The sequence below is a fragment of the Larus michahellis genome, chromosome 2 (genome assembly GCF_964199755.1).
Source record: "Larus michahellis chromosome 2, bLarMic1.1, whole genome shotgun sequence".
Lineage (NCBI taxonomy): Eukaryota > Metazoa > Chordata > Aves > Charadriiformes > Laridae > Larus > Larus michahellis.
In genome coordinates, this window is record NC_133897.1 from 36,600,815 (window position 1) to 36,617,513 (window position 16,699).

Genomic DNA, 16,699 nt, shown 5'->3' on the forward strand with positions numbered 1-16,699 from the left:
GAACCAAAATGGCTGGATTTCAAAAAACAGGAGCTGATTCTCCCCACTATAAAAGCTGTTTTTCTTTTGGCCTCTATGCTTATTCTGCCATGTACAACAGCTGAGGTTATTTTGCATGGTAACAGAGTTATTGATCCAATTTTCCCAGCTCTTCCTGGAACCTCCATGCTCCCTCCCACCAAATCTTTGTACACACCGAGTCTGGGAAGTGCTGCAGAACTGGAATTACATGTTGGTCAGGAATTACACTCCCTGTACTCCCACATTTTTCAAGATCCTAATCCATCTGTATTGCTTCTTATGCGCATATGGTGGGACCGTGAGACGTAGTTGAGATCTGATTGGCAGAGCCATCCTGAATCACCATCTCTAAGGGAGAAAACACCACATCGATACCCTTTCCTTCCACTTATTTATTTTATCCAGTAAAAGCTATGTTTCCTTGTTTTTAAAAGTTGTTTTATGGAGAACATGTGGTTTGTGGTTTCCACATTCATGCTGAAGCATAACATTTATGCTGCACATCTGTCTACTAAAACCTGCTTTTAAGAATCACCTTCCAGCTGTAAATGAATTCCATCAGCTTATCCCTTTCCCTGCCCCAGTGTCTGGCATAACAACCACGTGACAGTGCTGTACAGTGCATGCAGGTAACTGGTAAACAACTGGAACATTGCACAACTACCGGACAGATTGTAAGAGCGATAAACAAGGCTTCTAGCAGATGGAAGCTCTTTCATACTTGCCATTTTGGAAAGTGTAAAAAGCACAGATCACTACAGCAGCTAGACTTATTTCAGCTGTCACTAACAACCTTTGAAGAAAGATGCTTACGACCCCTGGGAAAAAGTCAGGGTGCTCTATGGCCTTTTGCAAGTATGATTTATTAACATCCAACTAAATTGGTTACAGAGACAAAAATAATAAATCAAATTGCGCATCAAGGTGCTCCAACATTGTTACAAATTTTTGGAGTAAGTGAAGCAGAAAACAGGAATGATCCTGACTACAGAAAGTTTTCTCAGAAATCTGAAAGTCAGTGATAATTCTAACACATAAGATACCTTTCTTCATTCTGAAATCACTAATGCCCTATCAAAACAAACAACAAATTCAGCATTTAGTAGCTTTGCGTATGTAATACCTCATACACGTGGTATGTTTTTCCAAGACCGGAACTAGTAAAATACTGTTAACATAAATACAGGACTGCCTGAATCTCAGGGATACCACCTGTCTCAAAGGTGCGGAGCTGAAGGAGCTCATCATCCCTTGTGGATCGACCTACCAAACATTCCCATGAGCTTTAATACAGTTTTGTTTTATACAACAAAAGCACCAAATCCACAATTTATATAAAAAAAGAACTGCTTAAAATAATTTTTTAACATATGGCAACTATTTATCTGGAAAATTTCTCTTATTGCTTTCAAAAGCTGCAGCAAGAACAGTCTCTAAGCACTGAGCAGTACAATAATACATTTGGTGATAAGTTACAGCATTTGCTAAGTTTCAACAGATAAGCCAGATAACATGTGCAGTTTCTTATGAACCCACAGCTGCTGGAGTAAGTTGTACCCACCAGTAACTAGAAAATAGAAAGGATGAGTTAGTGAATACTGTGAATTTTATTTATAGTAGGCATAATCCATGAATGAAAACATGCTCAACCAAAAAAAAAACCCGTTCCATTTTAACTTCACTCCTTTGAATAGCACCATCTGACTCTAGCCCTTGCAAGATGTATTCAGTTATGGGGAGAAGTTGGATTTCATCCTTCTCTCTATTATATATGCACTGTGGGACAAGTTTTGCACTCCTCTTCAGCTTGCCCCCTCTGTATGAGTTGCACACAAAAAAAAATAAAGCTGTACTGAACAAAATAAGATATGCTGAAAATTTCCTCCTCTGCAAAGCTGGTCACCTAGAGAGATGACAGAAGAGATTTACACAAAAGCAGATGCAAGGACATTAATTAGGCGTATGCTGAGCAGATGTACCTGCACATTTCCATAGCGTACTACCCTTACCAGGTCTGACTCCAGAGCGCAGGTGGGAAGAAAGTCTTGTGCACAGTCAAGGAAAAGATACAGAAGTAGGGCACAATGTTTACGGGGAAAGTTGTTAATGACAGTTTTTAGGCATGATTTGTCATTTAAAAGCTTGTTAGAATTGACTGCTTTCCTATTTTTCTGCTTTTTTTCTTTTAATAGAGAAAAATGGGACACTGAATAAGGATTTTTAGATATAAGGGGCCACATAGAAAACCTAAAGAGGACTGTAAACAGCTGAGGGAAAGCGAGGGTGGAGAGGGTCTAGGGCATGAGAAGGGGTGAGGTTTTTGTTAGGTTGGTTTTGGGGTTTTGTTTGGGTTTTGTTTTTGAGACCAGCACTGGACCTTTGTCCAGCCTGAAAGCTGTCCCTGGTTGTACGTTCTGGCCCCATGAATCTGTGTTCCTTTCTGTACAGCGATCTGGCTTCAACACTTAACTGCCAAATAATAAGGTGACCGTGTTTGCAGCCATCACCCCCTCCAGGGGCCAGGTTTTAAAAGAAAGCAGCTATCCTACTTCCAGTCCCTTCAAAGAAAACTTCTTGGTGGAAGAACAGACCTCTGGGATGTTTCCTTCTCAAAATTTTGGCTGTTTTCGCTCTTCCTTCGATGCATCTAATTTTCCAAGCTCTGTATAAAGAACTTAAGTACTTTACTGGATCTGTATTTCAAAAAGCATCTAAAAGAAGTAAATCAGTGCTGGCAAATGAACACATAAAGCATATCTGAGGGAGCAGAGATTCAGAGGAATGCAATGCTTACTGGTGCTCTCCAGTTCCACTCGGTCTAGAGGGCCCTTTATGCTACTACCAAGAGTGGCCTCCTAAACAAGCTACGCTGTTTCACAATCACAAACTTACACTGTACCAAAACCAGAACCTAAGTGTCAAGTCTGCAAATCTGGAAGTAGAGCTGTGCGTTTCTGTTCCTATGAACACTATTTGCCTGGATTTTTTTTTTATTTCTTTGCTGCTTAATTTGAAAACCGAGACAGTGTTTAACACCCCAAGGCCTGAGCTGCTCCGTCGTCTTGACCTAAGTTTTTAGCGGGGTACACAAAGAAAGGCAGTGCTAGATAAGTGTTCTCAAACTGCCCTCCAAAATAAAATTAAGTAATGCTTATAAAAGAGCTGTAACAGCAAGCAATGTTCCTCAGGAAATTTTAAGACCGATCCATTGAGCTGAACAGCTTGGGGATCACTGCTGCGTATGAAAGGAAGCAGTATGTTGCCCGATACCTTCTTTTTACCATTCAGGGTAGAAATAGGGGAAAAAAAAGTTCCTCAATGTCAGTTATTAAAAACAAGAGCTGTCTTATATTGCAGAAAGCTAATATAAGTTTTGCACCCATTAATACATCTGAAGTTTTGGGGAAGAAAGTTACCAAAATTTCATATTTTACCAAGAATAACTGTATAGAGTATATTAAGGTTTGTGAATTATGAATATATTTTTATGCAGAAATACAGAGAAGTAACATCAAGACAATTTTCTTCTACTTCTTAATACACAGTCACAGGAGTTTAACAACTAAACCCAATTGTTTCATACAAAATTAAGCAGGGATAACTATACTGCAGTTGGAAACACGGTGTCAGAGGATCATTCACAACTGGTTACGTGGTGTTTGCAGATGTGTATTACAGATTTACAAAAGGAGCTATGGTGCAATGATTTTGCTTCATGTATTGAAGAAATGCCCTGGATTATTCTCAGGCATTATTTTTCTGGAGATAGGAGATAGTAAAATTCTGAAGTTTCCCTTCTTGATATGGGAATTTTGCTGAAGAAAATTTTATATAAGGCACCACTCAGCCTAATGCTTCCTGTTATTCATCAAATGTATTTTTGACATTTTAGACTGTAAGATACAAGGCAACACTGCCAGTCTGATTTCTCAAAAATCATGACTCAAACACCCAATATGAGAGTAGTTGAGTTTAACACCTGCTGATTTTAATGTGTTACAATTCTTAAACTTTGCCTTTTGGGCCTCTAATCCTTTAACTTCAGATGCTATCAACTATTAGGTCATATACAAAGTATGGAGAAATCCGCTCCATACATAGAAAATACAAACCCAGCAATCAGATCAGACAGTAACGACAGTAGCTGCCAAATATGATGATGAGCAGGTTTAATGCATCCTCCACAAATTTTTCTCCCTTTCTTAAAAACTTTTTTTTTCTATTTCCCCTACCCTCTTTTGTTGTTAAATGAATGTTATTTTTAGTATAAATGGTAATTACCAACAGCAAGGATAATTACAAATATCAACTCATTTTTGTGCCAAGTGCTGACTGTCAATACAAGAATAAAATGCTGGGAAGGGAACAAGCCATGAAGAGATCCTCACTTTCCTTGAAAAGCCAAACAGCCCCCAAAGGTTAAGATCTCCTTTGACATCAAAGCCCAGATTTTGTCTTCATATTGACGTGAACCTTGCCTTATTGTAAGCTGCTGGCATAGTAGTCCAGTCTTTAAAAGATGTATTAAATAGGAAGAATTATGCTAACTTCTTTGGTAATAAATTACAGTGAGGCAGAGTTCCTGGGCAAAGTGAAGAAGGTTGAAAGAGCAATTCCTCTGCCTCGAAGACAATGGGGCTTCAAGGTAACAGAAAGCAAAATTCAAATATACATCTAATCCGACATCAGTGATTTGGTTTAAAATGGAAGCATTCACAGTATTTCCTTCATGTTACATATAAGACATTGTCCATTTTTAATGGGTTTTCTTCAGAACAATGCAGCACACAGTAAAGCGCAAACTTTTCTAAGCTACTAGTGCCCCTAGGAGTCTCCCTTATCCATGCCCTCTCCGACTGGTCCAGTCATAAGCCAGTTAAACATGCCAACAACATTTGGGTTTATTTTGTGTCATTAAAGTGGCATGTAAGAAAAAGAAGCGGGGGGTGGGGGGTGAGGGTTGACAGGATATAGATCTGAACTTGGAAACTGCGTTGTTGCCAGAGTCACAGACACATAGAACAGATTTGAATCATGTGTCAGGCTGGAGTTGCAGATAGGTAGGAATGAAAGTTATTCTGTTAATGCCTGTGCCATTGTGATTTGATGGAAAAACCAAAAAATACTGCCTGTCTCTATAATCTTCATTCAAAAGTGCGACTTCTGCTACATTTGTTTCCTGCTAAATGTCTGACCTATAGTTTAGTAGTTTCACAAATCTAGCCGTACGTATAAAATTACAGGAAAGAGATGCAATTGATTTAGTGCAAGACACTTGAATGTTTATCTGAACGTAACAAACAAACAGAGGAAGATCAAAGACTCCATACACTTCTCCATAAGGCAGATGGTCATTTTTTAAATATAAGATCTTAAATATGCTGTTTATTTCTTAAGAGGTAGAAAATATCAAAATACTAAGAAAAAATTTCTAGCTTAAAACAATCAGTTTGCTTACCTTTTAAAAAGTCTTACTGTTGCAATTTTTAGGTTAATAAAAACAAATGAAGCTATGGAAGCACAGGATTTCGTGCTCTGTATAGATTTTACTTACTGGAAAAAGAGAGAGCTTCTCCATCTAGTCAGTGCTCAAGCATTATGTACAAAGGATTTCCTCCTCTTGCCCTGTTGGGGGCTATAAAATCTGAAGATTCCCAGTGGAAAATTTTGGCGAATCCTGAATTTCTAGCACTACATTTAGCCGGGTAGAGTTTATGTATAAGGCAGTAGAACCACTGATGTAAGCTCAGAACCACCTCTTCCATAATGCTAAGAAGAAAGCTAATAGAAACAAAAGCTTATTTAAATCATTTCTACAGGCAGGAAAGGATCATACTCAGATTCCAGCACCAGCTGATAATCTGTTTTAGCAATTTATACCAGCCCAAAACCAGCTGAACTACTCATTGAACTGTGGAAGCCTACTTACAGTTTGAGTTACTAAGGCTTGCCCTCTGATTCCTCGGCACAGCTAGGAGATGCTGATGCTACTGTCTCCAATGCAATTCAATAAGGCATAAGTTAATTCAGAACTGACATTATTACACATTGGAAAAGTAGTGTAAAAGCTCCTCTTTTCCCTCTCGCTGTTAACATTCATCACTATTTATTAAATATTTTATAAAAAGAAGTTAGGGTATTTATACATTCAAACAATCACTGCAATAATCAGAGTAAAGAAAACAAATGAATTATCAGATTCTAAATTAAGCACAATTCCGGAGATATGCACACTTACACACATACACACGGCCCACACATATATTATATGTGTGTGTGTATATATATATAGATGTATATATATAGATATATTTTATATATACTTCATTTACATCAGATCTGAGAATATAGCACAGAATATCTTCAGCTGGCTCCTCTTTCACCAGAGGACAGGATTGTCCAGTTTGGAAAAACCAGGTTCTTTTCTAAGGTCCATGTAGGTTCCATTGCTCACCCAGGAGTCATCGTTGGATTTCCTATCAAAGATTAAAACAAATGCCTTAAATGTAAAGCTTATATTTTCCATACGTATGCTGTGTAATGCAATGTAGCACTATGCACAGATACCCAATCCAGCCCATGAACCGGGCACCTTCAAACAAGGCGATACAGCTCGGGGAGCGGAACTGGTATGTTTGCACTGGGCTTCGGAGACGCACCTCAGCAGCCTCGTGTTCAGCTGAGATCAACACTCTTTATTTCACTGTCACATGCCAGTGCTTAGCACTTAAAACTACAGCCCAGGCTTATTTTCGTGGTCTCAAAGGCAGCTTTGAGTGGAATGTGGAAACTTTCCTTTTACGTCTCCAAAGATGGCTCACCACGGTTATTACATAAAGAGAGCCTGTAGCTCTCAGTCAAGAGGTGAGACTCGTTGCACTCGATCCTGTGCCTCTGCTTTTAATCTAGCGTACAACATTTTTGGCACAGCAGCAAATTATTCTTTTAAGTAAATCAAGGCTTGTGATTTGTTAAAGAGAGAAATCACTATTGAAAAGCCAAATGCATAATTCATATCTACTCTAACACTGGGTAACGCTTTTGCTATATAGTAATTAATTTTTTTATTCTGTTATTTAAATCTACAGCACGAATCTCAGTTTTCAAATCCTCATTGTGAGGATTCAAATCCTCACCAGCATTCACATTCCTCCTTGTGAATATACAGTTACAAAGTATTAGACTTTTTCTCTATCCTGTCTTTTTAGCGTGCTGGAAGCAACATTTGCTTCTCTTCGGCTGGCATGATCGACGTGATGAGTTAGCTCACCAGCTCCTTCTACAAGTAGTGGTCTGAGGCATTTCCTTTTTGCACCTATTTTAAACTTTTCTGTGCTCATCAGAAATACAGTATCTATCGATCCAGAAAAAAATTAGGATCCCAGATCTGTTAACTGTGATACATAGGCCCATACAACATTCACCTTGGCTCCAGCTCTCTCATTGCCAGAGAACAGAGGAGCTGGAGGGGAAAAGGCCATGTCCTCACTAGCATTCTTTTTTGTCTTTTGATGGCTGAAGTCTCCCATTAATTGATTTACAACAGGAAGAAATGAAGTGCCCTCTGAATCATAATTGTCTCCCTATCATATAGGGGAAACACGTTCAAAAATAGCCCTGGAAATGAAAGTCTCCAAATCTGCACGCTTCTGCACAAGGCAATCCCACTGAATTCAACAGAAGTTCAGCAGAGGTAATTAAGCTAAAGCCAGCTACTTCACCTTGCCTGAAAGAATCAAAGATGCTACATTCACTCAAGCAAATTCAAACGTAGACTATCAATCACCATCAAGGCAAAAAAAATTAGAATTTCAGGGATGCACTAATGAAAAAGCAATATATAATTCTGAGTTTTAACTATGTCTTGAGTGTTCTACATTGACAAAGTACAAAAATCAAGAATATAAAAGAAACCTGGAAAATACTGGATTCTGCTCTATGGCGGTTTAGAACCAGAATTATAATAAGAATTTCAATAAATTACATTATACGCTAATTATTATATAGTACCTGAAAAATCTAGGCTGATGCTCTAGATTGTTTTCTTCCAGCACCTTCCGTCGTTCTCTCTGTAGCTGCTCGATCCTCTGCTTTTGCATTTCAGCTCCTTCAATATTCCCTTCTTCTAGAAACCTGTAGCACCATCAGGGATAAAAGACACAATTGGTGCTCCTGTACCCCATCTTTGACAGGTCCTGTAGAACTCCAGAATCTAATTTTTACAGCAGGCAGTTCACAGTGTTTGAAAGGTAAACAGCTACATCTGCAGACAACAGCACTATCAAAAAGTACTTAAGGAAAAGTGACTCTCATTACAAGCTCAGAATCATTGTTACATTATATTCTTTCCCTTGGAAGTTATCAACAGTAGGAATTCCACCGCAGAAAGACATTTCAAGTATCTCAGTTTTTGGTTACTCAAACACAGTATGCTCAACATCAAGTACCTGAAGTACTGAAGTTTTAACATCTTTGGAAAAGCAGTTATCTAGACACATGCAAGAGCCAATTTTAGGAAACTCTGGTCCATAATGACTAGACCATCTCTTGATAAGTGATTAAAATGCCTTTTTCAGGTGCACGTTAACGTAGAAATAGAAACACACTGCAAGTATCTACACAAACTTGTCTGAGCTTAGGGTAAAGTGAGTGTACAGAAGATTAAGAGCTATTTGAGGAAGATATTTAAGAGTTAAAACTTCTTACCTTTGGTCCGGCCTAAAACGTGTATCAGTGGATGGGAGTAACGACCTAGTTTGCAGATCCAGTTCATTTAACTCCAGTGCAAATTGAGTAAATCCATACCACTGTTCATAATCTTTAGGCATCGGATCTACAGAAGAAGAGAACATTCAGAATTCCCATTAAATCCTATTATCTTTAGAAGGAAAATTCCAAGCTCCCCTCAGTCCTTTGTTCATCTCTGAACCATGCTCTCAGTTCTGGGGAATTAAGAGGTTTTTAATAATGTGACAAAAGAGAACATCCCCCTTGATAACTGCACTACAACAAAACAGGCTTCTGTTCTCTCAGCTGAATAAGAGCACAACTGAGAGAAGGTGGTGGTATTATCATAGTGCTTTTTCCAACTACAGTAGACAAAACTCCATGAGTTTGGGAGAAGTTCATATATGGCTGTCATTACAGAATTGAGCTTTGTGGGCTATCCTCTAGTGTTTAATACCTGAAATACACAACACTCCTCTACACAAAAAGTGGCGGGCATTGTTCCTTTTTTTCTTCTCTTCCTTTTGGAGTCCTCAATACCCACTTCATACCCAAATATGAAAATAGGGGGCAACAGAGAAAATGCAGGAAACCATGGGATTAAGTTCTCCATATTATTTAAGTTAAACGATGTATTCTTCTAGTCTAAATTTTAAATGCTTGACAAAAATCTCATATTCCAGATAGGAATACCAAGAAGTTGGGGCCTAATAAAGAGATAAAAACAGTAAGCTTATTCTCAAGCAGACGTTAAGTTCTGTACTTCAGCCATTCTGATCACTAACTTGCTCTCCATATGCAGTTTGAAGATGAAGTTGTCCCACAGTATAAACTTTCATGCCACTTCCCAAAGAGTCGATGCACAACTTTCCCGGCTTTATCCATGACACTGCCTTCAATCTCATGTGCATTTGGATTCCAATACTTTGCCTAGAATTAGAAGAAACAAGGGGAAAAAAAGGTGCATAAGAGATCAAGTGTGAGTGATTTTGCCACATCAGTAGCACCGTGCTGTAGAGTGGTTTTCTGAAATGAAACCTATTCGTTTAGGTGTGCATTACAATATCATATGCAAACAACTGCTGTTAGTACTATTAATCAGCTTATTAAAATACTAGCATTGAGAATTGTATTTATTTTGTTTGTCTTTTTTCAGGGCAGTACTGGGTGAAGCATAGCTGATCTTGAATTTAGCCCAATGACAAGTAAGACCGACTCCCACCTTAGTTATCTACATCTTCCCCGAATTTGAAGAAGAGGAAGAGAAGGAACTGACACAGTAATCTCCACTTTAGACAATTTACAATACCAAAGGTGTAAGGTTTGCAGGCTCTCAATCTTTAAAATTTGAACTCTAAACATCCATTGCAACTCTGCAAATACATTACAGTACTTTCAAATAAGTATTTGGGAAAAAAAATCACCCCCATGCTTCTTAGAAACCACAAAGAATTCAGGAAAACAAATAAGAAAAGGAAGCTTTCCTTCTGCTGCTGAGCATGCCATGCTGCATAAGTATGCTGAAGTACTTAGCTTGTATCTATATGGTCTGTTCCTATGTAAAACACAGCCTTTCTTCAGCAATCAGATGCAGAATGTGCAGGTTAAGGCAAATCTCCTAGTATGCTTTGCAAAACTATTTCTCAGGTTATAAATTTTGGCATCATTTTAGGTTTTCATTGATTTTGCCTTACTAGGAAGAAGTAATTTATTGCCAAAACCTAATTTTAATTTCAGTTATAAGGGCATATCCTGAGGAAGTCATATCTTGATGCCTTGTACTGAAGCAAAAGCTTTGAGTAACACCACAGCCTCTCACTTAAGCTCCTCCGAGTACCTGCAAAGGGCTAGAAAAGAGCACTGGGTGAAGCACCCCACGTAAGCACTGGTTCTACAATTGCTGAATGAATGTCATCACAGCACATGACAATACGTTAATAGAAGGTATGTGGTAAACCACCTTATGCCTACCTCTCTCATCAAACACAGAGTAGGTTTTTTGTCCACCTGTTGTGGATGCCACATCCCTGGAGGTGTTCAAGGCCAGGCTGGATGGGGCTTTGAGCAGCCTGGTCTAGTGGGAGGTATCCCTGCCCATGGCAGGGGGGTTGGAACTAGATGGTCTTCAGGGTCCCTTCCAACTGTAACCATTCTATGCTTCTGTGATCACATTTCTTCCTTTCCTTTCCCCATACTTTTCTGCATGTCAAGTGAAATCACCTGAGAAAGCTGTTGCTTCTCTTTCTCGTCTGGCTCTACCTAGTGAGTGGTAGTTTCTTCAGAGTTACAAGTTTCTCAAAGAATCACAGGTAATTACAGCAGAACTACAGGAAAAAAACTGCTGGTAAGCAGCTGTACTGAGCTCCAGCAGAGACCGTCCACCCACCGATGTGTCTGTTAGAAAAGGCATTGCCGACATTGCTGTGGTTACCTTTATGAAAGTCAGTTTGCAGTGGCAAGTGTCATCGTTAAGATTTTTGATGATGATCTCTCCATAGTGTTCAATCCATCTTTGCCCACTTAAGATGTTATGGATACAAGATGTCACCTTGTTCCATGCGAAATGATCTCTAAAACTGTAAGAAAAATACACACAAGAAAAATCTCATGCGATGTTCAAACAAGCTGATAAACTTGTGAAAAAAAAATTGCACAGAACTTGATTAGGAAAACCCCACAAAACATTTTTTTTTTTCTCAAAAACAAACCGTATGACAACAATCCTGTCTCTCAGAAGACCCTTTTCACTTCTGCTGTAAACTTTGGTCTTGAACTCAGTTTTCTCTCAATTTACTTGCCCCTGTTTGCCAGTTTTAAGTTTCCAAAAGTAATCATTCTAATATCGTCTACTGGCCGAAATGCCCATTTCACAGCTTGTAACACAGTGACAGCTGACAACACAAGGACGTGGGCCACCAGAGTCATCGGAAGGCTTATTGAGTGGAACAGCTTGGCTCAGGCTCTCAGGGCTGAGCCTATGTGTGTATTTCAGGCAAGAGCAAAAGTTCTCACCCGGTAGTTCAAGATGCAGTTGCACATCAGAAGACAGCTGCCAGGGGGAGATGAAAAATACCAATAGGTAATACAACATTTTACCTTTTATTAAAGAAGTATATGTTCTTACAAAACACCTTCATAAAACTTCAAGAAAAGGAAAATCTCATGAAGACATATATTCTACAATTTGTTCTGGATATTGATAGCCAAGTTGCTACTGGTAAGGTAAAGGGTAAACTCGCAAAGCACCAGTTTCACTAAGGCACCTGCCTCACACGCATCCCATAAGAATATTAGCATATTTCCTTCCCTCCCCTTAATCACTTGCTTTTACTTGGTGCTTTCTAAGAGGAGGCACAAGGACAATTTTTACAGACTGGCAGATATGCAGCCAATTTACCCCACAGTAACTTGTTTTCCTGCCCCTACCTGCAGGTCACATGCTCTATTACGCATGCTAAAAACACTGTATTTGCTCCAGAAAAAAACTTAATACTAATGCTTCACTTTTGCCTACAGGCTCAGTACGTTTTTTGTACCCAATTCTACATCAGATACACAGGGATACAAGCAAGCACGTGGAGATGACACATGAATCAGGTTATTTTCCACTTCATCAGCCCACCATGGGCCCTAATCCATTAATTACCTTGTCTCTGAACCCTCACTCACATCCTAAAGATCTTTCACTGCACAGCTTAGGGTAGCCACTATGAACACGACATGTTTTATACATTACCTTTTGGATACTATCTTACTATATCACAATTCTACGCACTTAAAAGAAAAAGGCATGCTTAGTCGCTTAGCCTGATAAGTGCTAGGTTCTTGGGTTATTTTTCTTTTTTTCAGATGACAGAATAATTAATTTTGTAGACTCTCTTTGGAAAACAGATTTAATTGGAACACTACTCAACCTTTAGACCCCTGGTTCTGCAAACACAATGGATATAGGCCAAATTTTAAAGGATTTTAATTGTTGATATATAATGAGCTCTCTGACAAGCCAGCATAGGAACACTGCAGATTTCTACTAAAAAAAATAAAAATTAAACTATACTCAATGCTTCACCTCCGTGGCTGCTTACTTCCTTGGATAATAAACATCAGCGATGCAACTGGTTCTGTTTATCACTTCCAATAATTATTTATGCAGTGATGATAGCTATTTAGCTTCACCTACAGACCAAGACCACACGGAGTGAGGGTTTGTACAAATATAGGTACAAAAGACAGCAGCCACAACACCTGCTCCCCCAAACCTTGAATACAAGCAAAAGAATTCATAGCTTCCTCTACCATGCAGTTTCTCCCTTTGAGTTAAATTGCGTGAACCTTGAAATTCAACTGAAGTATGAAAATACCAACTTTGCTTTTTTCAAGATACACAGCAATGATGTTTATTCATCTTCTGGTTTTTGTAACCCTGGTTTATGCTTCTTGTTTTGGCTTGTTTGTGTTTGTTTTTTCCCTCCTCCCCTTAAACTAAATCGTAATCACCAATTCTTCCAAAGGTCTAATAAGGCACAGCACAGCTTGTTCTCATCTGGATAAATGATAAATGTGGCTCCAGCGTGTGCAAACACGTCTGTGCCTGTGTGTGAACAGCAATGCACGAGTGCAGCACTTACGCTGGAAGAGTTACGTGTGTTGTACCGACTGGAACAATTTCCATGGACTTGCCCCAGAATTTGTTTTTCCATCTTACATCTGAAACAGGAAGAGGAAAAAAAAAAAGGACAGGCTTAGTCATAAGCATGGGTGAATCATTGTATTTCTGGGTTCTGTTTTATTTTCCAGAAATTCAAAATAACAAAGTGCAGCATAATAATAATGTTCGAAGAATTCTGTGGTTCTTAGAACGTGGTTTTGTTTGACTTTTTTTTTTTTCATTACATTATTGGTTATCTAAATAGCAAAGTAACAGGTTTAAAAGTCCTCTCTCAAAAACTTTTTCAAAAGAGTAATTTGAATAAGCTATAGACAGCATATATTTATCTGCAATTCAGTTGCTAGTGAATGAATGCACACATTTCCAAAAACAAAAGCATGATTTCAAATACAAAAATATAGCAACTAAGAACATTCACAGTGGAAAAGCAAAAGAATGTTTCAAAAGGCACAAAATTGCAGAGGGATTTAGTTCCAACTTCCTCTGTAAGTTTAACTGGCCTTTTAAAATCTTGTCTGAATCACAGAAAGACACATCCGAGTCCCACGTCATTTCTCAAAAAAAAGACGTCAAATCTCAATGCAAATTTAGCCAAATTTATCGAGCAAAAACACCTGGAAGAGAAAGAAACATGGACAGAGAAGCATGGCAGAAGGAGTATAGGTTTAAATTAGGCTCAATAATCAGGCAGTAACTTTCATAGTGACTTCAGAGTGCAGGGAATGGTATCCTTGCTGTATTAGACACTAGGAACGCCATTCCCTGCCCCATCTGAAAAAGAGAAAAAATCCTCTCTAGTCTCAAAAAGATGCTAGTACTAACACAAGGAAACCAAAACACCGTTTCCTGTGCAACTGTGGGGGGAAGCTGTTAATGCTGACTGTGAGATAGATGCTCAAACCATAGTTAGGAAATTACATCTCTCCTGAGTATATATATTCAAGCGATAGGACTGAGCCACACCAAGCTGCCTACCATTGCAAAGGCTGGAATGGGACATAGAGCAGAATTCCTCACGAAAAAAGCAACCCTTTCCTTGTCACTTGACAAAAGGACCTTTGGGGTTTTTTAATTTTTGAAGTTTGATGCTGGGCTGTTTTGATTCCTATACTGCACAATAAGAGGTCCAAAACTACCTTGACTATTATGGTGTTAAGCTGAATTCTGTACTAGCTTTCTCTCTTCTGCAGTGGGATGGGAAGAAAAGGGCAAAGGCACACCCTGCTGAGTTTAACAGTTAAATTGTATTATCAGACTGTGTTATGTTTTATGTTCACATAAATGCCACAGCTGTCCCACAGAGATCAGTACATGGGAAACATCTTGGGAACCAGTGTGTAACTTGATCATGCAACATTTTTAGGGCAACTAAGAAAAGCGAAGTTTTATTTTCAAAGCTATGCTCAGACTAATTCAGGCACAGATGCTGTAATAGCTGGAACTTTCTATTCTGCCTTTCCATTGTTCATGTGTCCACACTCCTTTGCAAAAGCAGAGTCAGCTTCACAAGTCAGGGAAAATTATTTCCAAAATAACTGTCCCTGTCAGAAGCCAGTCTTCTGGCTCACTAGCGATGATCAAGAGATTTCTTGATGTTGAAACAGATGAACGAAGGTCAGCGTCTGGTGGGATGACAGCACTACTCTGGCAATGTGGCTGAGGACTGTCTCCTTTTCGGCTGAGGAGATAATATGGTAACTGAAAAGATCTTTGCACACAGAAAGAACTTACCTCATTGACAAGCAAGCTTTATGATTAACTTGATGTTAATCTTTCCACGTAAGTCAATACAGCCCCATAACAAGAGGCCACAGCATTTACAATCTGAGTTTGCATTGGAAAAAAATCATTGCCTAGATCTCCCAAAAGCTCAACTAGCCACATTTAAAAACAAAACAAAACCAAACCCCAAAATCCTGCGGTACCCTGACTGAGACTCCCGCGCTAATCAAGACCAAATCCTAGACCCTTTCTCATTGATCAGGTTCTCAGCTGTCATGTTTACAGAAGAGCTTTGTTCTCTAAATGCAAGTGTTAAAACAGTTGAGTGACAGCTGTTGTCAAAAATCTGTTAAACAAATCAGTCTCATCGGTTTTTATTAGGACAGGTTGCTACCTAGTCTTATTTATATAGAATTCAGTAACTGAATAAATTTTTGGTGATCTCTGATTTTTGGCTAAGAACAAAAGGACTCTTGTCCCTGAATTTGTTAACAAAGCAAAGAATTATATTGAATAACTAAACTCAGACTAATGACAGAGTTCCAATTTCTGTTCAGTATGGCTCCATCCGTAATAACTATAATCAAGTCAGCAGAGTCAATCATAACAGAATTAAAGGTTATAATGCGGCTACATTGTGAATTGAGAAACCGCTGCATGAAGGATTTTAACTGAGTTAAAAGGCACAGTTATGTTCTGTGTATGCTCCAAAAATATCTAACCACGCAGGTACTGTGACTGGCTGACAACTTCACCAGCGTTACACAGCAAACAAAGCTCCAAAAGAGGTTTTATGGAAACACAACATTAGTAGTCAAATAGCACGAAATCTTACATACTGTAATAACACCAGCAGAGAAAGACATGGAAAATATATTTATCCTTGCTGTTATGCTCATTTTTGGAATTTTTTCTCTGAACAGGTTTACAAGATCTGACAAGGCTCAGGGTTTAACTTGCGGTTTTTCAAGCTGTGTTCTAGCTTGTTTGTTTTACAAATAGCTTGAGGGACAAATCTTCTTTACTAAAGAACCCCCCTCCCCCTCCCCAGAACAAGCCTGATTTTAAAGGAATGCAGGTGTTTGTACATGAAAAGAATAATCAATTAAAAACAAACCTTGAAAATTTTATAATGGCAGAACATCCCAGTAAGAAGCACGCAAGTAAGTACAGGATAGCATTTCTTAAAGACATTCCAACACAATTTAAGCAGGGGATTTCACCTTTTCCCAATTTCAGATATTTCATGTTAGACATACAATGAATATATTATGAACACTGTAAAAGTAAATGATTGACTGAAGAGTTACCTTGCCAAAAAGCAAAATTCACAGATTCAGCATGGCATGCAGAAATAGGTGGATGGTGACTGACCTAATAGCAAGACATGAAAAGAGGGGGGAAAAAAAAAAGAAAAGAACATATTAACACTTGAACAGTCATTTTGGTTTGGGTTCTTTTTTTTTTTTTCCTCCTTCATTTTTCAGAGAGGGTGGTGAGGCACTGGAACAGGTTGCCCAGGGAAGCCGTTGATGCCCCATCCCTGGAAGTGTTCAAGGC

The 16,699-nt window shown here is 38.7% G+C and overlaps 1 protein-coding gene across 8 annotated transcripts in view; it reads right to left on the reverse strand.

The window, feature by feature from the left end:
* Positions 1 to 870: 870 nt before the first annotated feature.
* Positions 871 to 16,699, reverse strand: part of OSBPL3 (oxysterol binding protein like 3) — a 93,952-nt gene continuing 78,123 nt past the window's right edge. For all 8 annotated transcript variants that reach the window (XM_074574876.1, XM_074574872.1, XM_074574873.1 and 5 more), the window contains 7 exons: positions 16,450 to 16,513; positions 13,377 to 13,455; positions 11,180 to 11,324; positions 9,534 to 9,678; positions 8,728 to 8,854; positions 8,032 to 8,154; positions 871 to 6,497 (listed from right to left, as the gene is read on the reverse strand). In XM_074574876.1, coding sequence (XP_074430977.1) covers positions 6,401 to 6,497; positions 8,032 to 8,154; positions 8,728 to 8,854; positions 9,534 to 9,678; positions 11,180 to 11,324; positions 13,377 to 13,455; positions 16,450 to 16,513 — 780 coding nt within the window. In that variant the 3' untranslated portion in view covers positions 871 to 6,400. The remainder of the gene's footprint in view (positions 6,498 to 8,031; positions 8,155 to 8,727; positions 8,855 to 9,533; positions 9,679 to 11,179; positions 11,325 to 13,376; positions 13,456 to 16,449; positions 16,514 to 16,699) is intronic.